This window comes from Trachemys scripta, chromosome 22, assembly GCF_013100865.1.
Source record: "Trachemys scripta elegans isolate TJP31775 chromosome 22, CAS_Tse_1.0, whole genome shotgun sequence".
Taxonomy (NCBI): Eukaryota; Metazoa; Chordata; order Testudines; family Emydidae; genus Trachemys; species Trachemys scripta.
This window is the reverse complement of record NC_048319.1, coordinates 2,277,210-2,304,689: the sequence shown is the minus strand read 5'-3', so window position 1 is coordinate 2,304,689 and position 27,480 is coordinate 2,277,210. Positions and strand designations below refer to the sequence as shown.

Here is a 27,480-nt window from a genome sequence, read left to right as displayed (position 1 = left end):
GCAGCTTAGCCAGGCACTGACTGCTGAAAGATGCCTTTACAATGCTGTGTTTTCAGCGAGTCAGGGAGAGGCACCAGCCCAGAGCTCCCACAGACCAAAGCCCTCCAGGCACCCAGAACAGCACCACCAGTTGCCCAGCTAAGAGCCAGAGGACGTTCAGGCCCCACGGCCCATTCAGTCCTGGACACCTGAGCTAAGAATTGCCAGAAAGGGGCCCGATTTAGTAGCCTTTGGGGGGGGGGGGGTTTAGGAGTCCAGGCACCATGGCTGAACCCCTGGCCCCATTGAAGTCTCTGGGAGTTTTACCAGAGAAGTCAGGGCGGCTGGGACTCCCCCCACCCCCACTCCCATGTTTTTGATATTAGATCTTACTGAGTGTAGTGGTTTATCAAACTAACCATGTGGTATTCTGGGATTCCCCTCCAGCAGAGAAGTCATTCGATAGAATACGAGTTCATCATTTCCTTACTGTGTTGACCTACCAGACTACCGCAGCAGTTCATTTATCCGGAGTCATGGCATCCCTGTCATACCCTGATACTCCAGCCCCGAAGAGGGCTGCCCACCGGGGCTCTGAATCGGCTCTTTGGCACAAGCAGGGCTCCGCCAGCCTCATCTCACGCTGGCTTCCGCTCAGGGGTTCTGAAACTGTTTTGAATGGAGGTTGTTTGGAGGGCAGGTTATTGGCCTATCACTCATCCCCAGCCTGGAGGGTCAGCAGGTGGCGCTTCCTCTGGTCCCTGCCTTTGCCCTGCCTGTGTCCGCGTAGCTCCCAGGTCATTGGAAGAGATGAGCCTTCCCACTGCATCACTGTGCAGGGAGAGAAGTTCTGAATACACAGAACCACATACCCTGAGTACTTCGGGGCGTGCTCCCGTGCCTGCCAGCCACTTTAACCATTAACAAGGTCAGGACGGCAGGAGGGCTCTAGGAGAATGGTCAGCACCAGCAGAAGCCAGCTAGGAGCTTGCATTTGGGAAAGACATGGGGGGGTTGGGGGAGGACACCGGATATTGATCTGGGAGCAGAGAAAGTCAGAGATGCCGCCCTAACCCCACTGAGGGAAGCTCTCCCGGTTGGACGACATGAGCAAGGGAACAGTGTCTGGTGCGGGAGTCTGCTGTGTGTAAGAGGCAGCACCTGAAGTGCACGTCGTGCTGGACAATATGGGAAAAGGGAGACAGCTCTCCTCCTACAGGACTGAGTCAAGAGATTTGAACAGGCTCAGCCCGCACTAGATTCAGAAGAGCTCAGTGCGTCGAGGGCTTTTCTGGTGCTGGGCACTGTTGAAAATCAGGTGCTAAACAGGCCCAATGCTGGTGGCTACAGCTTCCACTTTCTTACCCTCTTAACGCTGGCCCCAGTTCTGTTGGGTAGAGACGAGAGCCCCCACTTTGTCCTGCTATACGTATTGTGAGTGCAACCAGCGCCTCCTGGTGGCAGAGGTGCAACACTGAGCACACCCAAAGAGAATCCAGAAAGTCAGTTAATTTTTTATTAAATATACTCCTCTCTTGGCACAAATTTTAAAATATATATATAAACATTATATAACAGTGTCTTCACTGCATTAAAATAGAACTCCAGACCCAAGGAAAGCAGTCAAGTTTGACACACATTAATGGGTGAGAAAAATCTTTACAAAAGGCATTTGTGCTCTGCGCATAGACAGGCAACAAGAGTGCCTGCATAACACTGCATTAAAGAGTACAGGGTGGGTAAGAGGAACCAGACATTGCAATGAAAAAGCCTTTTCCATTTTTGGCTCTGAGCCACGGACTGAGCCCAAAACATACCACATTAGCCCTAGGATCAGAGTTAAGTAACTACATTCAGGTATTTACTGTTTTCGATGCAACTTTTACTGATCTCCAACATTTCGCTTCCCCTTTGCCACCAATGCTGTACCCACCGATGCTGGATGCCACAGACTTCTCAGATTGGTGCTACCCTGCAAAGTCCATTTATCACACACTTCTTGTTAAAAAAAAGTTTCTTCTGAAATGCACTGTTTCTGTGTTAAAGCAACCACAGTGCAAGACCTGTAATACTTAAGCACTGCCAGGCCAATGGCTGTCAGGTGAAGTTCCAGACGTACCATCATTTCCTCAGACCAGCTGCTGGACTGGGCTTCTAAAAATGACCATAAAGTATCAATGGATATTCCCACTTTACTGCCTGCTTTGCAGGGACTGTCACCCCCATGACTTCCACTGATGGTGACTCACAGGTGCCAAGGCTTCTCAGCATTCCCCTTTCCCCACCAGAGTCCTCTGCACGCATAGAGATCTGCCTTCCACCTTGGTTGCTGCTGGCCTGTCTTCCCACCCAGGCTGTACTGGCACTCTCAGGTCCTGCAGCCATGTGTTCCCAGAGAACCAGGAGAAGACTGCTTGGGGCAGGTCTCCGGGGATCAGGGAGGACTCCCAGCAGCAGCAAATGGGTAAGTTCTGCCTTGACCCACTGCTGGAAAGCCTCCCCAGCTTCCCACACTAGTGCCCCTTACCTGGCCCTCAGGACTCCTCCCCAGTGTTCTCCACCCAGGCAACCACCAGTTCACACAGCCAAAGAGCTAGGCCAGGCACTGGGAGCAGCTGCCACTTCACATCCAGCAGAGAAGGGATCACACTGGACAAATGATACTCAAGGACTTTCCAAACGAACACACATCCCTGGTTTCGAATCCTCATTTGAAATGAAACCTCTCACCACTGCATTCGACAAGGAGGGTTCCGATGCCGGACTGTTCTGGGAACCAACATCAAACCTGCACTTGTGCCAGTTTAGATATTCTCCATCAGACCTGCCTGCCCCAAACAGCCAGGGGTGGGCCCAAGGCGCTCAATTATGGTAGAGGGGAGCCGAAGAGAAGGAAATGCAAATGAACAGTGTTTGACTGCTAATTATTCTAGTTTTAAAGAGAGTCACACAATTTGGGGTCAGATGGTCAACAATTCCAGAGAAACGGGAGGGGAGAGAGAAGAGATTTACATGGGGCTTGCCTCCTTTCTGTGGGATACAGAACAGACTCCTGGGAGATTCCTGGACCAAAACGAAGGTCATTATTCCATTACATACAGTGGCACTGCCCCCTCCTACCCAGCACACTAGAGAAGCTTCAAGGTCCCGCATTTCAGGCAGCAGATTTGGAACAAGTTTTAATTCATGCAAGAAAATAGAAGAATTAAGCGCTTTGGGTTCCCCGCTTGTACATCCAAACAGGGGTAAAACCAGCTATTTAAAACATACACAACACACACAGTTATTTTAAGAACCCTATTGTTCAAGAAACCAAAGACCACTGCTAACATGGTTAGACTGAAATCAGGTCTGCTGCTGGACTAAACAGTCAGGAAAGTCGGGGAAAAAGGTTTGGCTAAAAGAGGTTTTAAATTAGCTGCAGAGCCAACAACAAAACCCCACCTCTTCATCCCTCTGGGTCCAGCGCTTCGACACCGGCACTGCCCTCGAGTCTCCTTCTCGCCTTGGAGATTTTAGTACAGACACCCCAGGCTTCTGGACAGACAAATCTCACCACCCTGCACTGTTCTCACTCCTATCCTAGTGGGCACCCCCAGGAGCTATGTGGCTGAAGGCTGCAGCCCATCAGGACTTCTGGGTTCCAGTTTCTCTTCAGACCAGTGCTCACATTTAATACAATGGGTTGTGCGGGGAGAAGATGTCTCAGGGAAGATGTCTCAGAAGGACTCAGTTCCATTTCTGAGTCTGGGGCTTTCCCCGCGGGCGCATCCCCTTGGGGTTCGTTTCACACTTGCAGCTGGGAAGGACTGGCACACCTGGCACAATCCCCAGTGGGCGACTATTATGTTACTCTTGGCAAGCTGGGTCTATTTTCTACGAGCCAAGTTGGTCCAGTACAATTCCAAGAATAAGCTACTGGAATCAAAGTTAATCAGCTGAGGTGACATGACCGCCAGAGCGTGTGCGCACCAAGGGTGTTCCAAAGCAGGGCCAGCAGCCTGAAACCACTCAAAACTGCCACCTTGAAAGGTTATTCATAGGTGTGCCCCCCGCAGAGTTTATTCTCACATTGCAGTTTAAGCAGCAACCACAATAATTAAAGACATCATTGGTTAAACTTTGAGTATGTAACACTCCCCACTCTTAATACTGCAAGCTGATAAATCCTTCCGAAAATGCGGCTTTTAAAAATACAACAACTCCGGATAGAGAGGTTTTTAAAGTAGCCTGAAAGCACCACTATTTCAAGTGACTCCAGTTTACGACCCCAGGCACGGGAATTCCAGATTGAAAACTGATCTCCTAACTCTCCGTCTTTGCTGATTTTAGAGAGGGGCATTGCTGAGGTGGGATGTTTTGCTGAACACAAAGTAAAACCAGAACGAGTGCTATCTGAAGGGAGGAACACTTCCACACTTCCTGCCAGAGCTCACCTCTGAATTTTGGAGTTAAAAAATTGTTTTGAAATAAAAACTTAAATCCTGGATGTTCCATTTCAAAGACTATTAACCCTCTCCACTCACATGTGCAGTTCATTGCAGACTCACGCTGAAATACTGCTTACCATTGTGTAGTCATTAAGAACTGCCTAGCAGGAACCCCTTTCACCTCCCGGATTTCCAGCTCCATCCAGGCAGCATGGCAGCCCCTCTTCTATAATCCACACCACCTCATCAACCCACTGAGCCCAGGAGAGAAGCCAGCAATAGCTTAGTGTGTATAAAAGAGTTAAACACAAGAAGGAGGCCGCTACCTAGAGAAGGCAGCTCCGCTGTCAGAGACCCATGGGGAGAATCCCATTTTAGTGAAGGTTAGTTACATGTCTGGGCTTGGCAATAACTCGGAGGCTTGTTAAAAAAAAATAGAAAAAAAAAAAGAAAAAAGAACAGAAAGTAAAATCTCAGCAGTGGGGGTAGCACTAACAGAATGGGCCAATGCTAGTGTTTGCTAGACACAGACTTACACTGTACTTCTCCCCTGTTCTACTGGGGAATGACGCCACTACCTTTCAATATTAGTGCCGAGCTGTAATTTACGGAGAAGGATCTGGGTAAGGTCAAAGGTTGTGAAACTTATTCCCACTGCGATTGGACCTTTGACCCAGTTCATGCTGAGTCCTTTGTACAAGCCTCGGATTAGTCCTTCTTCTCTTATAATCTCTCGCATGGTGGGCAGGATGGAACCATACACATGTCCCGTGACCCCGGCCGTCTGCATTCGCCGACGCACCACGTCCAGAGGGTAGGAGGCCGACTGGCCAATCAAGCCTGCGCAGGCACCAAACGCGAGACGTTCCAGGGGGTATGGCTGGGCTCTCCCACTGTGATCTGGGAAACAGAGAGGAAGAGGCAGCGTATAAATAGCTTCCTGGAGTAACTGCATGACTACAAAGTTACATGGTCTAATGGCCAATACAGCAGAGAGGGTGTCAGAATCCTGGATTCTTTTCCACTAGCTGACTCAGTGCGTCCCTACACAAGCCCTTGAGTGTCAGTTTATTCAGCTATAAAATGGGGATGATGTACCACGTCCTGCTGCTTCCCAGTCCGATAGAGGTGAGGAGAGAGGAGACATCCCTCGGTGCAGAATGGGGGAGGCAGCTTTAAACCCTTTATGACCAATTGCTAAAGCTCCGAGACGCTGCCAGCCTGAGCTCCCGTCACCAGGATGTCAGCATCCCGACGCAGAGCGCGCTTTACCTGCGTGCAGTTTCTTCAGCGACTCGTAGGTGAAGAAGCTAAGTCCGGCGTACGGGATCACCCCAAGGATAGTGGGCGCAAAGCCCCTGTACAAGGTCTTCAGCCCCTCCTCCCGAGAGATTCGGATGAAGACGTGGAGGATATTGCTGTACCTGTCGAAACACAGACCCCCAGACATTACTGCCTGCGCAGGAAGGCCATTGGTAATACTGCCAACCTGCCTTGCTGGGGGACCTACAGTTAACCTGCTTGCTCGGCTGGAGAAGTCCAACGTTCAGTTCCGAACGTATGACAGAGGAACTCAGAAGGGACTTGCTTAAGAGCCAGCTCTTTCCAATGGCTTTATTGTGGTCATTTGTTCGTGACCTGTTGACCTAGCAGAGGTCGTCAGGTTGGATCTCTCCTGAAGGAGGCCAGTTTGACACTACTCTTTGGACCAAGCCAGCACACAAGGGACCTCTCACTTGTGAGCTGATCACTATTTGAATATTACCCTTGTGGGGAAGTCTTGGACCTGTGTCACACAGGAGGCCTTGGAATCTATTAATCTCCTTCTGGAGAAGAAAGGCCACAGGACCAACTGCGGCCCCCAGGTCACTTGCATACATCGGACTTGCCGATTCCCAAGGCTGTCACACCAAACCCAGAGTTACACCAAAAGCTTAGAGCAAGGCTTGAGCTTCAAAACCATCCACCTCCATCCCGGGCACTTACACCCATTCCCATTAGCCACTTACATCTCCTTCGGCGTGACAGCCATTCGGGCTCGCACCAGGTCCAAGGGGTAGGTTAACATGGCAGCTGTTGTACCTGCCAGCGAACCAGCGATGAATCTGGGTAAAGGAGTCAATGTTCTAACAACGAGAGGGAGACAAAACCAGACAGATCACATCTGCACAGAATAAGGATGGTAATTTTTCTTAGGCTTCCTCCCACCGCTATCCTGAGCTGGCTTCCAGCAAGCTAGTTATACTGGGGGGCGGGGTTGATGCTGATGACAGGCTGAGGGCTGCAGCAAGCCTGATTCGGGTCTTTCAGACACCATCTGCCCTCCCGCACGGAGAAGGGAGCAAGCAGCCATGCACTAAAGCGCAGGGGGGTTGGTTTTCAGCGCTCTGGGGAGACTGCGTCCCATTGCTTCTCTTGGCAGCGGAAAGACACTTCGTACTGCCCACCTGGCGGCACCGAGTGCTAACCCCCAATGCTCTCTGAGCCGCTCCTTGCTCACCCCTCTAGAAGGCAGGATCTTATCAGCCAGAGGGAATCTGTCTGGGACACAATCCAGACTCTAGGCAGCAGGGACACCCCACACTGCTTAGCTCCTGCCCCACGGCGCTCTAAGGCTCTCCACCCGGACAGCAATCTGCTGATCAGCGATAGGTTCCCACAGCCTAGAGGCACCCGTCACCTACATAACAATCCTAATTTCCACAGGCCTTCAGTCCACACAACTCCTCCCACCTCAACAGTCAGACTCTGCTCCTAGGACAAGACTCAACACGGGCAGCATCTTACTTTCCATGAAAGCCGTAGTAGCTTCCCAGGAGTTGCTTGTACTCTTCGTGCGCACAGAACTGGATGGCAGCGTAAGGGATCACCCGGACCATCGTGGCCGAGTTCCCGCGCCACAGGCTCAAGAAGCCGTCATTGAGGTAGGTGCGGTAGATCAGCCTATAGGCTTCCTGCATGCAACAGAAAACGAGAATGGGGTCGAAGGTGAGAGGAGGACCCGCTTTCCACTCGACACCGAGGATGGAGCCAGACCGTCTTCAGCAGGAGGAAGCAAGTCCCAGCAAGATGGCTTCCTTTGGCCCCCAACCACAACGAGGTGGGGAGACAGTCGCTATTTACATTCACTCCTTTGGGCTGTGCCCCGGATACACAGAACTAGAGCATCAATGTCTCTCGGATAGGAAAAGAGTCTTTTAAAAGAGGATCGGACACAAGCAAAGCTGGGAAGAGTCAAAGGGCTCAGAGCCGTTTAAAGACGACACGCCTTTTAGTTTCCTCTTCCAGTCCTGGAGCAGCGATGCCTGCACAGACCACTTTTCAACCCAAATCAATAGACTCGTTACAACGCAGAAGGTTTGGGGGATTATAAATATTAGCAGAGACTATCTGTAGCATCAACCTAGCACATACATCATAAAGCACTCTACAAACCACAGGGAGGGGCGCCCGCCCAAACTCAACTGTGCAATCATCTTTTAAACAATTCCACTGCTGGTTGAGTGAGAACATTGGGTGGGGGAAATACACAATATCACATTGTGCCCAGCAAGATGGAGCCCAGGGTGCCACCGGATGAAGAATTGATTATCTGTAGTGCAGTAGCACCTCTAGGCCCAGAACGAGGATAAAGCTGGCACTTGGCTCGGTGCTGTACACAGGTATGATGAAGACAGTGCTCCTTGGGGCAAGGTTATCAGTTACACTGTTACAAATCTCTTCCTCTCTGCTAGTTCGCTAGAAACACTGCTAATAAAATTCAAGCCAGACAGTTAAATACAACAGAGAGCACTTTTATTACTATTACTGCCATTAATCAAACCCTTTAGGTCAACAGGAGACAGACATCACCTCACCTTGGCAGAAAATCTTTTTGCAGACACTAAAAAAAAAAAAAGAAAAAGAAAAAAGAGAAGAACATTAGTGTGAGGATTTGCTACACATTTAACTAGACCGAGTCCGATGGCCATGCAATTTAGTGAGTCAAAACCTGGCACCACAGTAGCTGCAAGCTGTTATCAAGCCGTTTTTATTTCTTAAAAGTCATGAGTTGCATAAAGGAGCAACATAGTGAAAACTTGTTTGCATGTGACTGTTGCATGGCCTTGAAAGGATTACAAATCTGTCAGGAACTGGAAAGCAACTGCTGAAGGTGCCGGATTGCTAAAGAAACAAGTTTTTGTTGTTTGTCTTGTTGTAGTCAGTTTCATACCTGCAATAGGAGTGTTATTGGAAGGGAGCATTTAAACATCCTGGAATTTCATCTCAAAATACCTTGCATGTCACACAGTTAAAGGAATGTGGCCAAAACTTTGAACAGATGCAAGAAAAGAAATTACGCCCAATCTTGCAATGCGCTCCAGGCAGGGGTCCTCCCTCCTGCATGGAGTCCCGTTGAAGTCCTGCCCTGTGAAGGATGGTGGCCTCCATTTGTAACTTGTGCGTGGAAGGGATCTGTTAAAATATGCTCGACTCTTAACCTGAGAGATCGGCTTATGTGCCACAGGATCTGTGAGCAGCCGTACAGTAACTAGCAGGCGCTGTATGCTTGCTGAGGAAGAAACCTTCATCGGCTGAGGCCTATCTGGAAACTTGAAATTGTTTTCTGCAAATGTCCACTGCAGTGGAACCAGCATTTCTGCCCTCCCAACAGCAGGCTGCCACACAAGGTAACTTTTGTAGCCCAGATGGCCCAAGGCTGCTTCCAGCTGCCTGGATAGGAAAGCAACTGCCCAGACAGCGAGAGATAAGGAAACTCTGCCGGATACCAAGAGATTAGCCAGACGTGGTAGTTTCTAATCATATTATTTGCCTCCTCTGCAGAGAGTTTAACTGGACAGAGTACTTGGCTTTCTATAAAACATAGGCCTGGACAAGTTAATGTTGATTTGTACAGATAGCTGCTAACTCACCCCTATTCTCCAGTTCCCATTACACCCTTCAGCTCTAAATTTGGATCTCTTATTGAAAGTCTTAAACAGGTGAAGGGAAGGACTCATTCCGGTGAGGTAGACCGTGTAGGCAGGCGCTAAGCTACACACGACCCTGCCAATGCACCTCTATCCCAATCTAGAGTCACCCTGGGTATCCTAGTTCTCAGCTCTCTCCCCCATCCACCCACCCACATTAGCTCTGCTGACGCACTTCAGTCCTGTGCTGCTATTCCAGAGAGGGGCCTCTGCTAAGCAGATATTGATGATCAAGTCAAATCGCTTCAAAATGAATCACATCTAAGGATTAGATTAAATCTAAAACTCATTTAATCTGAGATGCAAGCCAGATTTAAATCCTTGGCCTCTCTAGAAGTCTACTGCGCACCCACCCACCCTTGTAATATTTAATATTCCTGGGTAGTTCTTGCACTGAAACAGGGATTTATCAGCCCACAGCTGCAATCTGACAGACGATAAAAATGCTCCCAGTTCTGATCAAATGCATGAGGATTTTCTAGTCAAAGCAGCTGAACTTGGGTTTTCAGTTATGCACATTTAGCATATGGGATGTGAAAGGGATTTGTAGTATAAAGGCAGATATTTTGGACTCTACTTCATTGACTCTTGAAGCAGTCTGTACAATTGATTTAACTTGCAACCACAATAATTTTAGATCAAGTTAATTTGTCAGTACAAATAAATAACGTAAGTTTGAGTAAACACGTTCTACTTACCCATCCTTTAACAAGAAACCCCAGGTGTCTATTTACTGCCTTCTAATTGTCACCATGTCCCCATTCCCTCCTTCCCCTATTCCCTGAGGTTAAGAAGCCCAATAGCACCTTTGTACTTTTCAATGCATGTCTCCAACCTGAACAGTCTCATGAAGCCCAGACATGGAAACCCAAACCACTACGCCAAGCCTTCAAAATGGCATCACACACCCCTTCAGTTTTAACTGCAACGCCTTACAATGCATGGTTGCTATACGTTTCCAGCCCCTCCCTCGCCCACAGACGATAAGAGCCTGCCAGACCCACACTCGCAAGCTGCGCTCATCTTCCACTGAGAACACTGGGCTCAGTCCTACACCATGGAAGTAAATGGCAAAATCCTACAACAACAGGAGTAGGATCCAGACATATGGGCTTAATCCTAAGTGAGATTTGGGCTGATTGTCACCTCTCGGGATCAGGACTTGTATCCCAAGCAGAAAACAAAGGTCCCGTGCTCCTGTCAAAGCCGTACAGGGTTTTCTGCAGGTTTAGGAAGAGCTAAACGTCAGAGCACAGATCAGCTGCACTGCTGGCAGGGGAGAACAGGCACTGTGTTCTTTTGGAAGCTGGCTGCTTTCTCAAGGGCTCACAGCATTCACCTTGAAATATGATTTTTGTCCTATCCAGCGGGGCCACTGCTGTTTTTGCAACAGCACCAGCCAATGCACCAGACATCAGGGAGTGGATCACTTTCCTTTTCTCCGGGCTCCCCTAGGAAAAAAAACAAAAACAAAACAGACCATATTACATTGCTCAATGAAGGGACAGAGCTAGGTGACTGGGATGCAAACCAACTTTCCTGTGCACAGCGTCTGAGCATATGCCTGCACTGCAGAGGTCTGCACTGAGATACGGGAACCAGAGTTAGCCACACTGGGTGCGACTGTCCCTGCTGCTAAGCAACACTCGAGTCATACCTGTATAGCTGCATCCCTGCTGGCGCTGCACTAACCCCGGTTAGCCCCAGAAATCCTAAAACCTGTCTCAGGGTTCCTAGTGCTGCACTAAGCTGCTCTATGAATTGTTTCTTAGTGCATTATGGGAGAATCTGTCTGTCCTTCCTAACTCCTGGAGGGCTATGGGCACCCAGGTTCTGGAACACAGGTTACAATCTGCACCCACCCTGCAAAACAGATGGGTTAGAGCCTGTGTTAAAGTGAAGTCCTGGCTCTAATCTATACACCACCAAGTAAGGAAGCCTGGATTCAAAGCACGTATAAACCCAGGTAAAACTGTGTGCGAGTGAATGGTTTATGGCTAAAAGCCAGGCACAGTGGGGACATTCGTACAGCTGTCCCAGGGCTCTTGGGAGTACGTTTACTTAACTAGTATTTCAACATGTGGGAAACAGCAACTGGCAGTTCTTTGCTGCTCAGTTTCTTTAGTGAAGCCTTTTATTCACAGAGACTTGGACAAAAGGAAACCAATGTCAGGGCTTCAGAACCTCAAATACAACCCGCAAAATGCCAGTTACGCTAAAGCAGAAATTCAGCTGGCCCCTGAAGAATAAAGATTAAAACTAGCTAGCAGGGTACAAAGTCCCCAAGTCATGCCCATAAGCATCCCCTCCCTGCTAAGATTACAGTGAAAAGCACTGCCCGTTCCTGATTTAAGCTAAGTCCTGAAAGCAAGTTGCTTGTTTTATTTTCAACCCGCACTTTCCGGGACACCACAGCGTTATTCCAAACTTTCCACAGCGTTATTCCAAACTGGCCCCAACATCATAGACGCGTACATCAAGACAAGTTTCTCCTGCAAGATAACTGCAAAGGAAATAGCTTGGTTTCTTATATGCCTGTCATGGTTCAGATTGAGAGTGCAGTTTGCTTCCCATAATACATGCGCAGAAAGCAAGCGAAAGTGTTAAACATTGAAGGCAACGGACTGTCAGGAAAGCAGAGATTAGTCTTGCCCATGTTAGCTTCTAAAGACACGTTTATGTTTGCATGGCATGTCCTGTATGGTAAGCGCTCTTTTTCCTCAGAAGTATTTGCCCATATTTGACTGTTCTCCTTGGTAACGTTGACTCTGTTCCCCCCAACCAAAGATCTTTAAAAAGCTATGTGATCAAAAATACTGCTCAATTGTAGCTTCTGACCTCAGCCTGCCCGACCCTAGACACAGGCAAAAGTGGGGCTCAACTTCTGGACAAATAAATTAAGGGGAAAAGAAGCCGTAATTACTTCTCTATGTGAGTCCTGTATCGGCCACACGCAGCCCTTGGTAACGTTTGCGGAGTTCTTTACAGCAGTCTGCCAGGAGACTTCTGCACGGGGTCAGCCCAGTATCAAAGGCAGCAGCACATGCTGACGTAGGTAGGATGCCCAGGTGCTGTCTCAGCGCCCAGAGGGCTGGGAGCGGACAGTGCCCCCCTCTGGCTCCCTCCCCCTCTCCTCCCCCCACAGCAATCTTAAACGGACTCCAGACTGAGCTACATCCCAGCCAAGGCAGGAGAAAGGGTAAACCAGCCCAACACAGAGCCTTTGGCGGGGACGAGGAACAGAGTGAGCAGCCGGAAAAAAAACCCCATTCCCAACCCCATTTAAACAGTTCAGCACAGTGCCACGTTGTATGGAAGAATCTCCGGAGAATTCAGGAAGCGTTTCCAATCTTAGCCTGCTAGAGTCCCAGACAAGTAGGAGTTGGAGTTGGCAAAACGGTGTGGCTTGTTCTAAGTGATGCTGTGGAGTCTCACGAATTCCGACCTATACAGGGACTAACCCAGGAAGGTTGGGAGCAGGCAGATACTCCCTGCACTGGCTCATTCTCAGAGAGTCACTTTTGTTCCTTAGAACTGCATTTAAAAAAATCTGCTACACTTGCTTCCCCATCACTGTCCTGATGCCAGCCAGGGACAAACTCATACATACCAGAGTTTGCTCCTCTCTTCCCCAGATTATAATAAAGGAAAGACAGGTTCTTGTGAGTTTCACTTTGCCCCTTAGGTACACCAGGCTTAACAGAACACTACATTTGTAAAAAGGACATTGGGGACAGATGGTTTGACCTTCATGTGGAATTTAAAATCCACTGATTCCATTTATATTGTTTCCTATTCAATACTTTAAATCCTTTTCCTATTTTTACAACAGCAGCTTCATAACTACTGATACAACACAGCAAACACGCTGACCTAAGGCAGACAGAGGAGATGCTGGTTATTAGAGCAAAGGCAGGAAATCAAGACTTGTGGCTTCTATTCCCAGCTCTGCTACCAAATACACAACCTTGGACAAGGAACAGGTTCTACGTGACTCAGTGGGATACCCATCTACCTCCCAAAGGATGGGCAGGAGACTGGACACATTTAATTGATGTTTGTAAAGTGCTTTGAAATCTTCAGTGAAAGCCACTGTTGTACGGCATAATACATGTAAGCACTGCAGCTGCTTCAGGGCTCCCCAAGTCAGATGCTGTTTGCTTTTCCTTTTTGGAGTAGCAGCCAGACCAAATCTCCCCTCCTCCCCCTGCGAATCCATCACACCCACACCCCTCCCCGCTCTTACCTCAGATAGAACATGGCCGGGTACAATTGGCTCCACGCCATTCTGTTTTAAATCCACTCGACCTTCCTTCACACCATTACCCATACCAGTCGTGCTTCCTAGGCAGAAGAGTTGTGGCGCCTAAAGTTTAATACCAAACACACCAAAGCAGTGGTTAAGTGAGAGTAGAAATGAACACGTGGGTATTGTTACCAGTTTACACCGGAGTACACAACATGATCTGCAGTAGAGGCCACCTCCAACTGTCAAACCCGTCTTCAACCACCACTTTAAAAGTACCCCAAAAGGTTTCCAAACCAGCCAGCTTCTGCTTAGCAGCCGATTTGTAATGTTCCCTTCAGCGTGTGGTTTCCCTGTAGTTAAATACTGGGCTGTTAGAACTCGGATTCCCCTGTAAGACTAGAAAATATGAATTTCACTTTTGGAATCGGATTGATTCTTTCCTGGGCCTTCACTGATGTGTTTTGGACCTTCAGGGACCTTTAATCTTTGGAGCCATTGACAGTGTAACAGATCCATGCTCCAAGAGCATCTATTTGACTTCAGTGGAAATACATAATAATGCCATCTTTATTCCTTAATATTTTAATAGGAGGGAAACAAAATACTAGTCGTTATGCTTGCTAATGTTACAGATTAAGACTACAACTGGTACTGAAGGTTCAAAAGGACAAATTCCCAGAAGAGGCACCACAGCATTTCAACTGTTCTAAGAACCAAAAGAGAGAGAGAAAAAAAACAAGTTCAAAAGGAGATTTCTAGATTCATTCCCTGTATTTATTTTTGTCTTTGTTGCCATCTGGCATGTGTGTCATTGACATCCTCCTGTTAATTGTGTCTGTTCTACTTCTTCCCACAAAGGATTTCAGTAGTAAATTGTATTACTCTTGCTAGGGAGTCTTTAAAATAGTCTATTGCATCTCTCCTCTAGAATGTATTTCTGCTATGGCCACTTCTAACATCCCAGCTCTCGAGGACGAGATCAAAACATGCATAATTTCCAGGCGCGAAGAATCAGATACTAGACTGTTTTATTCTATCGTCTGCTGTGAAGCATCCAAGTTGCCAATCAGCCTGAGATTCTAGAGCACATTGGACAAGGCGCATTGAAATGTAAGACCTATGCGTGGAAAATGGAAACAAAATGGTCACAGCAATACCTTCAGGAAGTCTGGCCTGAGCAGCCGGGTGCTATTTTAGGAAAGGGATAGATCCAATGCATCATATCTGCCATAGAGACTTTTCGGACAATGCCAATGATTGAAGTGCATAAATATAAATACATAAATGTCTCCAGAATTTCGTTTATTCACACTAGTTTCAAGCATGTGTGCATGGCAGCTCGTTTAACACAGAAGGGTTTTCTCACTTTGATATATGCTCTCCAACTGTCTCATGAAGGGAAGGGTTGCCCAAACCTTTGCTACAGAAGCACAGTGATACCGCAGATAAAGACCTGAAATATGAAACAAAATCGTCATTTCAATTCCTAACCGTCTATCAGCATCTCAGCTCTTATACTCGGAGTTTTATATTTTCTCCACAATGAAAGATTCGAGGTTACATTTAAAAATTCTAAGCAAGCAGCTTTTATCCGAGCCAGCAAGTTACACTAGACCTCTTCACAAGTGGGTCAGAGCTTTCCTAGGGGCACGACTGCTCCAACATGAGGAGACCTCAAGTTGTCCCATTTTGTTAGTCTCCATTGCAGAGGGATCCCAGTCCCAGCTCTGCTACGCTCACTGTGCCCCCTTAGGCAAATCATTTCACCTTTGCCCTTGTTCTATACACGGGGAAGGGGAGGCACACCAACTGGCCCATTGGAGAGAGTGTGGCGAGGCTCTCTCAATTAGACCTAAATGTTCTTTGCTTGTTCGGTGCCTTTCATAAGTTCTTATTGTGCTATTTTATCACATCATGGCCATAAAACACTTCCAAAAATCCCTCGGTCACCGCAGCAACACTAATGTAAAGTGAGACACAGAGGAGCTTGGTCTGTAATCATGCATGACCGATGTGTTCGTCAGGAAGTTATGCGTGACCCATGCGCTCACTTCTCGGGAAGAAACAGCCCTGAGTATCTTCAGCACCAGAGGCTACCTGTTTGATAGAGCTCTGGGAAGGATGTTTACAACTCCTTAGAGCTCCTCTTTTAAAATGAAAGTTCTCAAGGGGGGGAAGGGATAGCTCAGTGGTTTGAGCATTGGCCTGCTTAAACCCAGGGTTGTGAATTCAATCCTTGAGGGGGCCATTTAGGGAACTGGGTAAAAAAATCTGTCTGGGAATTGGCCCTGCTTTGAGTAGGGGGTTGGACTAGATACCTCCTGAGATCCCTTCCAACCCTGATATTCTAAGATGCTGCCCAGAGGGTAAGGAGTAAAAATTTTAATGAAAGAGATACTTAGTAGTCCAAAGCATGATGCGAACAACAAGCAACAGGAATATTTGCATTGCAGAGGTTCTATAAAAGACACAGTCACATCACATGACGCAGATGGATATTTTCATGGGGATAAAGACCATGGTGCCAGTCACATGCTGTAACGAAGCAACTAGAAGGGAGGACTTTATTCAACTAGTGTTGCTTGATTTCCCACGTGCCTGGTGTCTAGTTATTGGTTGCCCTGCTCCCTGTTTCCCAAAAGAAATCATAAAAGAGTGAAAACCACGGGCAAAGACAGTGTCTTTCATGAGCTCAGCTAAGGTAACTAATAAAAACACAAGAACGGCCAGACTGGGTCAGACCAAAGGTCCATCCAGCCTAGTATCCGGTCTGCCGACAGCGGCCAATGGCAGGTGCCCCAGAGGGGGTGAACCTAACCGGTAATGATCAAGTGATCTCTCTCCTAGGAAGGAGAGCGCCAAAGAAGCACAGGCCAAAATACCGATCCCAGGTCCACTGAAGATAAAGACTTGTCAATGAAACTCATGCTGAAGGGTCCATAATTTGCTTTAAAACCAGGTTCTAGACAAAGATGACGAGAAGGGATGTAACCCAGAGGATTTTTAAGCACAGGTACACAAAGGATTCCAGTAGCCTGGGTGCGTACATCTGTAATTACGGCGTTAGAGCCCTGTAACCCGACTACAAGCGTTAGGTCTGGGATCTGGTGAACTGGGAAAACAAACAGACCCTCTCAGGCTCAGGTCAGCACCCCTCCTCCTGCTCATGGAGTCCACGCAGTGTCATCTGCGTGCCCTGCTGCTGCCACCCCCCGCCACCTCCTGCGCTGGGGAGTGTGTGCGCCGAGGAGTCGCAGCGCCTCTCACTCCACAGCCCACAGGGCAGGAACGGGCACACAGCCGCTGCCACACCAACCCCACGGGCACGAGGTGGAGGTGCTGCCTCAGCGTCAGGTCAGAAAACGACTCCACCGACCCGCCAGGGCTCGGGTCGGGTGGGCTTGTGTCCAGGTCACAAGCAGACTGCTAGGTGGCATCACCTTATTCAACTGTGTTCTCAAAGACAGCCTTGTTCACTGGTCAAGGCCCCGATCCTGCAAAACCTTATCATCGACAGTCCCAGTGACTTCAGTTATGCATGCGAGTAGTTTCCTTGAAGCACATGCCTAAGTCTCCACAGGTTCAGGACACAGCAGTGTTTACTAGTTTTAGTCCTATTTGCTCTACAAATGTAGAGCTACTCGGTGCCATATTTGCAGTCCCTGTGTGTCTTGTGCAGCACTGTGCATTAAACAGATTCGGCCAGGGTTAGCGGAGTAACCGAAAGTGGGCAAATGCAACCTGGCTGCACTTTACACAGCATGGGTGTGTGTTATTTATGCTGCAGTAGCACAGAGGGCCCCAAACCAGGACCAGGGTCCCCACTGTGCTAGGGGCTGCACAGGTTGGTAATGAGAAGACATTCCCTGGCCAGGAGAATTTATAATCTGAAAGCAACACTTTTGGCCAAGGTGGGCTTCAAGACTGAATAAATGTAGCGAGTAACACACACATTGTGGCTTCGTAAGAAGATTCTAGACGGCCTGCTGGAGTGTCAAAGAGAGATCATGACAGCTACCCATTTAAAATCCTGTGAAACCCACTCTCCTTTTTCAAGGAGCAGAAGAGGAGAAATTTCTCTCTGTTCTAGCCAGATGGAAGGTGTAATTTACCTCATTAGGATTCTGCATCATTAGTCAGCAATCAAACGCATGATATATTTTCACTGAGCCCCTCAAAAGAAGTTGGTTCTTAGTCACATTTATCCACGTGCATGTGCTACAGACAAGTGTGTCACCTGGCTATCTTACGAGCCACATACCTAGATTCTTTGTAGGCATCCTAAATGTATTTTAGTAAATGCAGAAATATTTAGGGGAGCTAAAATGAACGGTCTGCCCCATGTCCGTTACTGGATGCACAGTATAGTCTATGGATGTTAAAAAATTAAGCAGCACTGGTTGACTTATCTCTTTAGCTCTGCTCCTTGAGTATTTGAGCAAACTGCAGCCTCCAGATTAATTAAGTTGTAAAATTAACCTTTCAACAGGTCAGGTGTTCTGCTTTCTTAAAAGCGAGCTTTGGTAGCTCTCCCTGATTAAAGGAAGAGCAAAACAGAGTCAAGTTCTTCAAATAATGCAGACAACTCACTGGGTGAGATGTTGCACAAGGAAGAATTTAGTTCATTGCCCAGACTGAGCCCTAAGGGAACACGATCACGAGCTTTACGAATCGCTGCGTTTTCATGGGCTGTGGCATGGACCCTAAGGCATCGGCAGCTCTTTCATTAAAATTCTTTAAAGACTTCAAACTTATACCACAACTCATCACATAAAGATGGATTAACCAAGATACCATGCAAATTGCAATAATTGGTGACAGGAAGGGTTAAGCCTGAGTTCTCTGGATAAGGAGATCAAGTAACAGAGTTACACTGCAAGTTACTATGAGTCTCCCTTTAAACTGACTTAACAAATAGTTTGACTTGATATAATCTGATCTACAGTACACATGAAATCCTTAGCTGGTCACCCAGTTACCTCCTTTCCTGTTCTTGGCCCCTGGCAAGAGCTACTCCTGAATTGATCACAAAGACACTCACACTGCATGGATATCTATTCACTGCTTCACTAATGCAGCTATTCTGATGCTCTACACAGATTTTGCAGTGCCCAGCTGCTCTTAAGCACTCCGACACCCTGGCAATCATAAAAGCAGACCTTGTCATTCCAGTTTACACATTTACTACTGTGGTCAGAACATAGCAGAAGACCAGGCATCCAGCACACGCAAACTGGCTTGCGGCCTGTCATTGCCAAAACACACTTGCCCTAAAAATCCCCACGGGAATTTAGATCCATTGCAGGACACCAACATTTCTAATAGAATGTCAATTACTCCAGTGTGAATGGCAGAGATATTACAAAGCAAACGCTCAGCAGTGTCAGCTAGTTGCATGTCAGTTGTGGTTATTTTCTAAGAAACATTTGCTTTCAGCTTGGAGAATGCCACTGGTGACTATGGAAATGGTTCAGAACACTGGACGCAGAGTTCTGACTGACAGGTAGTGGCCTAGCCACACTGCTCCTGCCAATGGAGGCGTGAGTCCCATGTGCATACATTCCATTTCACAAGAGCAGCAAGACAAGCAGTGCATTTCAAGTTACTTGCATGTTTCCAGCAGTTAAGAGTTCCTGTGGCTTTGTGCCACAAGAAATCTGCTATAAACACCCAGAAATACAGTTGTGATTGATCTTTAGTAGTTGCAGTGATTGAAGAAAAGCAGGTCTGAAGGTGGTAAACAGCTATTAAGAATAACAGGCACAAGACATGCTGGGGCCTGGCAGGCATTTCATTCTATATTTAAAACTCAGAAGTCGATGACCAGTGACAAAGGGAGATTGGAACGAAATTACTGCTAGTTTTTCCCTACACAAATTCACAGCATAAAATGGAGACTAATAATTCACACCTACAACATGCCATTCATCCCCAAGAATTGCAAAGTACTTTATACATTTATATCCATAGACACAGATTAACTTTACCCACTACCGAGATGCCGGTACCACACGCAGATCAACACGTTTCCTATGCGCTCCGTATTAGCTTATATCAAGAAATGATCAATACTGCATTCAACTGAAGCTGCAGAGGAATTTAGGAGGCAGAAGGTAACTGCCTATGTTAGCTCAGCACTTGTCAAGAATATAAGACAGTCTGAAGTTGACCTCAGCTGCATTGCAGGTCATTAGAAAAAACCCCATTGAAAGAGATTGGGTGCACAGCTGCCCTGTCCGAAACTGGGTCAAAGATGACCACGGGTACCTTAGTAGATCAAAACATGGTTGACAGATGGTTGGGTCTGTGATGAGAGTGTGATTAACGACGGTTGCCAGTGACCACTCGTTGTGCCAAGCAGATTCCGCCGTCATGTCATGTGGTGGCATAAGTGACCATAAAGGGCATCTAGAAGACACGTAAGCTGGCAGGTGGTTGAAGAGGTCGGTGTATGAAGACAGATCATTGTTCTCATGGATCTTGGCCAGCACCATGACAGAGGCCTTCTCACGGCAAATATGGGGCGGTGCTATGTTACCAAGTATTGGTCGCCATGGCAATGGAGTTGCCCATAAAGTCCTGGTAACAATACGCAGGGGTTTGTTAAGCTCTACATCGACCAGCCTCCTGTGAGATGAGCGACACCAGACAAGAGAACAGTACCCTGCTCTTGAACAGCGAAGGGCAAGGGCTGATGTTCTAAGCGTCCGGGCGCTCAAACCCTAGGTTGAGCCAGTCAATTTTCTGAGCAGGTTGTTCCAAGGGCTGCCTTGGCTGCCGTCTTCCTCAAGTGGTTGCAGAACGTTAATGACCTATCCAACGTCACACCAAAGTAAACTGGGGTTGGATCATGCTGCAGGTGTTGGCTGTTGAGGACAATGTTTAACTCGTGGCTTGTGCTTGTATTATGCGGATGAAATACGCTAGAAACCATCTTGGAAAAGCTCGGCTGCAGGCACCATTGACTACAATACTCTGCCATGAGCTATTCTGCCTTTGTTAAAATTCAACCAATACACTGGGACTAACACCTGTCTTTACTAGAAGTATCATGTTTGCATCTCCTCTTCTCCCAGCCCTTGGCAGTAGTTTTTCAGACTGTAAGCTTCTCAAGGAGGGGAGCTCATCCCCTTACATGAGGATAAAGCACTGAACACAACAGGAAAAAACACCCCCCTGAGCACAGCAAGTTGCAGTGCTGTAAAGTGCCAGTGTAGACAGTGCACCAGCGCTGGGAGCTGCACCCCTCGTGGAGGTGGGTTTTTTAGAGCACTGGGAGAGCTCTCACAGCGCTGTGCCGCGACCACACAAGGAACGTGTGAAAGCCTCATTGATTTTCACATTTGTCAAGCCAGTTCTGAGAAAGCTCACTCCATAGACTTGGACTGCAGCATCAGTCCAGACACAGATTTATGTACAAACTTGACCCTGATGCATAAGGCCTGAAAAGTTCATGGAATTTCATCCTTTTAGCAGTTTGCATGGATGTTTTTTAGCACAACATTAATGCACTCTTCAGTAATTCGTTAATAAATCACTGAATGGACCTTTTGTTACCAGAAACATATCTTCAAGTTCAACATGTTTTCCCAGTTCCAAAGTACAGGCAAATGCTGCTTGTTTTCCCCTACAGCCAAAGAGACAACCAGCACAATGACATATGAGAAAGGAAATACAAATTCCTTACATGGTTTTTAGACTATCTAGCTTGAACCGAGAGAAAGCCACTGGCCATTGGGGAACGGTTATTTAAAAAGCCTAGTAATTAAGCCAACTGTGCTAATCAGTGCTGTCCAGGCCCACAGCTCAGAATGCCTGTTCCACAAAACGGAAAAGCTTGGCAACTTCAGCGACCACAACCGATTCTCTAAAGTGCAGCAGGGAACTCCTCACAATACCTGCTATAGCCGAAGACTGGAGACCACTTCTTGGCTGCAAGACAAATAAGCAACCCTGTTGAACTGGGAGCGGGAGAAACGAATGGATTAGGGAAATCTGAGGAGCCAGACTATCAAGGGGAGGAAGTACACCATTTCTACTGGAGCACCCTCCTTTCTCAGACAACTATCACTGCTGAAAATGAGAGAAAAAGGAAGGCATCCAGAAGTCTGCAACACTCTGGTCAGGCAAATGCAACCTTCCCACTGGTTGATTTTCCAGCCAAACACCCCTGCCACCAGGGGCACTGGAACAGGGGGGGATCTGGGGACCATGGCCCCATCACTTTTTACCAACTGTACGGATGAGAAACAGGGGGTGCTGGAAAGGAGTGAGCGAGGGGCAGGGTCTTGGGGGAGAGGGGCAACGTGGGAGCAGGGCCACAGTCTGGGTGCCAATGCGCCCCTCCCCAGTTTGAGAGAGTTTCTGTCACCCCTGCCTGGCACCTTAATGCAGGGTATTTCCTTTGCAGAAGGCAGAGACAAGAACACAGGTGACATGAGGCAGCTATGATGCAGAGCTGCCAACAGATGTAATGCCAGGGTCACTCACTCACCATACCCTGAATCATTACCACAAAACAAATGAGGTTTTACAACTCCAGAGGCACGCCTGGTGCTTTGCAGCATAAGTCAACAAACCCCTTGCCCTGCAGAGCTTACATGCAATGCAAGGAGGGCAAAAGCTAAAAGACACTGGGGGGGAGAAGGAGCGAAATGAGAGGGGGAAAGTCACGGGATCCATTTGTTTCACATTTATCTTGTCAGCATCAAATCTCTGCTAGTGAATGAAGCACGAAGCCAGGTACGAGCAGAGGGATGGGATCGGAGGCAGCAGAAAGCTAGCCTGGAAAGAGGAGTTTTGGGGAGGAGATGGAGGCTGTTGGCCCATGGGCTGCAGTTCCAGAGACAGAAAGGGAAAGAGGCACCAAGCCCCGAGCCGGGGGGAGGCAGAGGGTTTGATAGGGTGAGCAGTGACGCAGGGCCGGCTCCAGGGTTTTGGCCGCCCCAAGCAGCCAAAACAAAACAAAAGCCGTGATCGCGATCTGCGGCAGCAATTCGGCGGGACGTCCTTCGCTCCCAGGCGGAGTGAGGGACCGTCCGCCGAATTGCCGCCGAATACCTGGACGTGCCGCCCCTCTCCGGAGCGGCCGACCCAAGCACCTGCTTGAGAAGCAGGTGCCTGGAGCCGGCCCTGCAGTGACGGCACAGAGGGAGGATACAGGCCAGCAAATGTTACAAGAGTGACATGTGGTTGATAGGCACGATCTCATCCTAACACAAAAGCTCTGCCTACACTTGCTTTTTACCTGGTCCATCACTAGGGTTCCCACAGTAATATAAATGATACTTGGTGGGCTAGGCTTAGATCAATTCCAATTAAAATGGCTTAAAACAATGGCTATGTGGCCTTTGGGAGAAAGCACAATGGTGCTCGTTTAAAAATGTAACAGGGGGATGATGCAGGCGGCCATCATGGACTGACTGGAGGCAGGAGCCAACATTTTGATAGTGACCGAGAGATGACAGGGAGCTTGGGGACAGGCTATGAAGGGCTTTGAAAGTGAAGACAAGCAGCTTATGGTTTGAACCAATGGAGAAGGGGGAGCCAATGGAGGGGTGCAAAGAGAGGGGAGACATGGCCAAAGCAACGGGCTAGGAGAATAATCTTGGCAGCAGCATTCTGAACATAGCAGCGATCAAGCTGTGAGATGCTGAGAATCCGAATGAGAATTTTATCTGAGTGGATGGAAAGGAAAAGTCGTATCTTAAAGATACTATGCAGAAAGAATCTGCAAGGTTTAGACAGAGTGTCGGGCGTGGAGGGACTAAACAAGCAGATCCCAAAATAGCTATAAGCAAAGTGTTTCCCCCTTTCCTTACTGTTACTTATTGAAATACCAGCATTGCTAGTCTGAATACCTGCAATCTTCATCAGGAGCTATTTCAGTGCAACAGCTTTGATCATTATAGCCACTGCCTTAAAACCCACATTTATTTGTGTGCGTCAGAGCTCAAGATAAAACATTAACTCAGTCTTACCTCATTAAACCAAAACTGAAGTGGATGGGCCTTAACAAAAACATTATTTTTCTTATTTCTCAACAGTGATGCTATTTCACGTGGCATACATTGTCTGAACTTTAGCTGGAAGTATCCAATTATTTCAGTTTGTTTTAATCGTGCTATTGCAAACCTTATATTAAGTTGCTACCGTGAACGTAAGCATCCGTCCTGCCTAACCAAAGCACCTTGTACAACGCTGTTAAGATACATCCAGTTTGGTAGGCCCAAAATTTGACATAATGGCAAATCATATTTTGACAGTCGTGCATGACAGCAAGATTAAGAGCAGATGTGGGAGCAAGGAACTCCAGAAGTCTAAACTAAATCAGCCTGAGTTTGGGGGTTAAACAACTTACTCCAAGTTGCACAAAAACTGTGTTTCTGCTCATCCCCTCTGCAAAGCGGGGGAAATACCTTCTGTTGCCTGCAGAATTGCAACAATTAATATTTCTACAGCCATTTGAAGAAGGAAAGCACTACATCAGCATTAAGGTATTAGTGCCAGTTTTAACGAGAGATATACATCTAAAGGGTTGGTCGGTTGGGTTTATTTAGCAGCAGAATTACCAAGGGAAAGGTGACTGGTTCCTGGACCTTTCCGAACATTAAATTTGTTTGACCTGGTCCGTACTAAGCCCATGGTAATCTGCTTCAAGACGTAACAATACACTCCTTTCAAATCAGCACTGGCCACCTGACATTGTATTTTCCTTACCCCCTTAAAGTCAGCATGCCGGGTACAGTACATCTATGAAACACCCTGGCCCTGCCTAAGTCAACGTACAGCTTTTGTGAACAGCTCTGCAGTGTAAAGATGTTCCTGTGGCAGAGGCTGCGAAACGGGCCTGGGGCCAGCAAGACCTCAAAGCTGGTGCTCTCTCTGCCCCAAGGACCTAGTCATTCTAGAGACAGAGTTCCTGCTGAAGTAAAGGGGAATACTGAGGGAGATCGGATTGCGAGAGACTTCGGGGGGACGGGGATGTTTTCAGTGTGAATGGCTGGTTTCCAGAAAAATGCCAAGCACCCACAATTCCAGCTGAAGTCAATGAGATGTGCAGCTACTCTGTGCCTCAGCCAATCCAGCTCTGGTGTTTCAAACCAGGCACCTAAATTCAGTGCCACTTTGTTAAACATAGAAATTAGGCCAAAATTTTCCTATCGGATCATTTTTAACTGCATTCATTTTTAGATTGTGGGTGAGTCATACCAGCCCTCTAGAAACCCTTACAATAGAGACTCTCTTCTCTGTTATTTTGTAACACCCACTGACTACAGATACCTCAGGTTACCCTCATCACTTCAGCCATTAAAAATTTTAAAAAAAAAAGTATGTTTCCAAAACATTCCAAATTTACCAACCACACAAACACCCCAGGGCCAAACAATCTCCAGAAAAAGCCTTGCATATTAACAGATTGTGAAGCACAAGGATGCAACCTTATCTTCCAAGTGAAGATGAACTTCAACCCACATTTTTTAGCTAGCTGACTAGCATATTCCTGTTGGCAATGAAGTTAATGAATGCAGTTACCTCATTAAACCCTCAGCACTACTCAAGAGAGCAATTGTCTATAAGCTTGACATTTTATAATAACAGCAGTAATTACTACACCTTTACTGTAGTACCTGGCATATTCAGCAGAAGCATAAAATGGCACTGATTAACTTACATGACCCTTTCCAGCATATCCTGGTTTTTGTGTTTTGTTTTGTTTGTTCCACCTTTAAGACTAGTTTGAGCATGTTTTCCCACTTCCATGTTTGGAGGCAGAGCCAGGGAAGTGGCTAAACTAGAGTGGGATAAGGGATCAGAGCGCTCAGTACACCATGTGTTACTTTCTAACCCTCCAGTATCTATCCCTGAGCAACAATTTTCAGCCCCATATTCTTCCCACATTTATTTCAGCTTACAAAAATGCACTCATCTAGTGGTCTGGAAACACATATCTGAAGGAATATTTGGCTTGAACAGAGCCTTGAGATGATCATATTTAACCAGATGCCTGATGCAGAAGATTTCTGTATCTAATGTATTATATTTTCAGATTTGGTTTTAAAGTGTTAAACGTGACATTCACAGGGAAACTGTGCCCCTTTAACACATATTGTTTGTGCAGAAACTTGATGGTGGCAAGAACAGGAATAGCAAGTAGGCCTTTTACCATCAGAAGACCATGGGGGAAGGGAAGAGAAAACAGAATTATATCAAGTCAATACATTTGCTCAATATCTCCTCTTAATACATTCCATCTGAGAAGTCCACTAAGAAATTATTCCTAGTTGTTGGCCAACTGACCAGCACAGTAACTCAGCTTTACCCTTCTATTGCCAAATTTGACAGGAAGTTAAAAAATTCTATGCAGAAAGACAACATCAAACAGATCGGAGCTTGCATGCTCCAGGCTGACAGAGCCAGTGACCTGATCCCTCTGACCCACAAAACAGCTCTGTCCCCTAACACAGGGGCACCAATGAAGGAAGGTCAAAGGAATATTTACACAATATCACAGAGCTAATTCATGGGGGGTAGGGGGGATCGCCTCCCATAATGAGGGAGGGAAATGGGCACACCAGGAACACCCCTAACTCATACTTCAGGGTCCCACGTAACTCAGGAATGGAAGTGAGAAGGTTTCAGGTTTTCCCCTGACAGCAGAGTGCTGGGACGGGTGCAACTCCCCCACCCACGGAGCAGGGGCTTCCCACGACGGTATCAGATCCCTGTGGGTGCTGCTCCCCCTCTCGGCCCTTAGCACCCGCTGGGCCCCAGCTGAGCCGGGATGGGAGCTGGGCAACAGCAGGGGCACCAGCCTCCTGGTGAGCAAGGGGGCTGTCCCAGCAGGGCCCTAGGTGACAGCTGGGGCTGCTGGGCCAGTGAGGAGGGTACCCCACAGCAGGCTGCCGGGCCCCCCCACATGCTGGTCAGGGGCTCTGAGCCCCACAGGGCGCTGCGGTGGAAGGGGGAAGAGGACCAGACTGTTACCCCCCATTCCCCAGAGGGGCTGTGGTTACACCTGAGCCTGGGGGCAGTTACTCACCCAGCTCCTCTGCAGCTAGGGGGCAGCTACCCCCAGCTGGGGGCTCTTCCCCGCCAGCAATGGGGGCTGCCAGCACCTCCCCAATGCGGTACTGGGGGGGGGGGAAGGGGAACAGCTGGGGGGGCACCCCCATTCAGGGCAGGATCCCACAAGGGCTGGCGGGAGGGGACAGCCAGGGGGACCCCCCATTCAGGGCAGGAGGGCGGGATCCTACAAGGACTGGGGGAAGGGGACAGCCAGGGGGACCCCCCCCATTCGGGGCTGGGGGGGCGGGGACCCCACAATGGCTGGGGGAGGGGACAGCCAGGGGACCCCCCCCATTCGGGGCTGGGGGGGCGGGGACCCCACAAGGGCTGGGGGAGGGGACAGCCAGGGGACCCCCCATTCGGGGTTGGGGACAGCCAGGGGGACCCCCCAAGGGCGGGGAGGAGCCGGGGGGACCCCCCATTCGGGGTTGGGGGGAGGGGAGCAGCCGGGGGACCCCCCAAGGGCGGGGCTCTAGTCTCCCCTCCCCCAGCGAAGCGCCGCGCTCACCGGCTCGGCCCCGCACTGGTGTCCAGCTGGGTCTCCGCGCTGCTGCTGCGGCGGCGGCCTCTTGGGTCCCCCGCGCTGCCGTAGGCGCTGGGCGGGGCTCCCCTCCCAACCCGCCAATCAGTGCTGGGGCTGAGGGGCGGGGGCGGCATTCTGCCCGGTGAGTGGCCGCAGCCCCAAAGACGGACAGCTTCTTCAGCCAATCAGCGAGGGGAAGGGGAGCTGGGCCAGGGGGGCGTTGGAAGCTGCGCTCGCCTCCCTGTGCTGGGCGCTGTCCCC

At 48.4% G+C, this 27,480-nt stretch overlaps 1 protein-coding gene across 2 annotated transcripts; it reads right to left on the bottom strand.

The window, feature by feature from the left end:
- Nucleotides 1-1,487: 1,487 nt before the first annotated feature.
- SLC25A42 (solute carrier family 25 member 42) lies at nucleotides 1,488-27,292 on the bottom strand. 2 transcript variants are annotated; one of them, XM_034755229.1, is made up of 9 exons: nucleotides 27,205-27,292; nucleotides 14,995-15,081; nucleotides 13,626-13,745; nucleotides 10,719-10,830; nucleotides 8,267-8,292; nucleotides 7,197-7,363; nucleotides 6,419-6,535; nucleotides 5,682-5,833; nucleotides 1,488-5,309 (listed from the first exon to the last, which is right to left on the bottom strand). In XM_034755229.1, the coding sequence occupies exons 3-9, from the start codon at nucleotides 13,707-13,709 to the stop codon at nucleotides 4,984-4,986; spliced, it is 984 nt and encodes a 327-aa protein (XP_034611120.1). In that variant the 5' UTR covers nucleotides 13,710-13,745; nucleotides 14,995-15,081; nucleotides 27,205-27,292; the 3' UTR covers nucleotides 1,488-4,983. The 2 variants fall into 2 exon arrangements, with proteins under 2 accessions (XP_034611120.1, XP_034611122.1); XM_034755231.1 differs by lacking the exons at nucleotides 14,995-15,081; nucleotides 27,205-27,292 and adding an exon at nucleotides 14,786-14,958.
- Nucleotides 27,293-27,480: the final 188 nt, after the last annotated feature.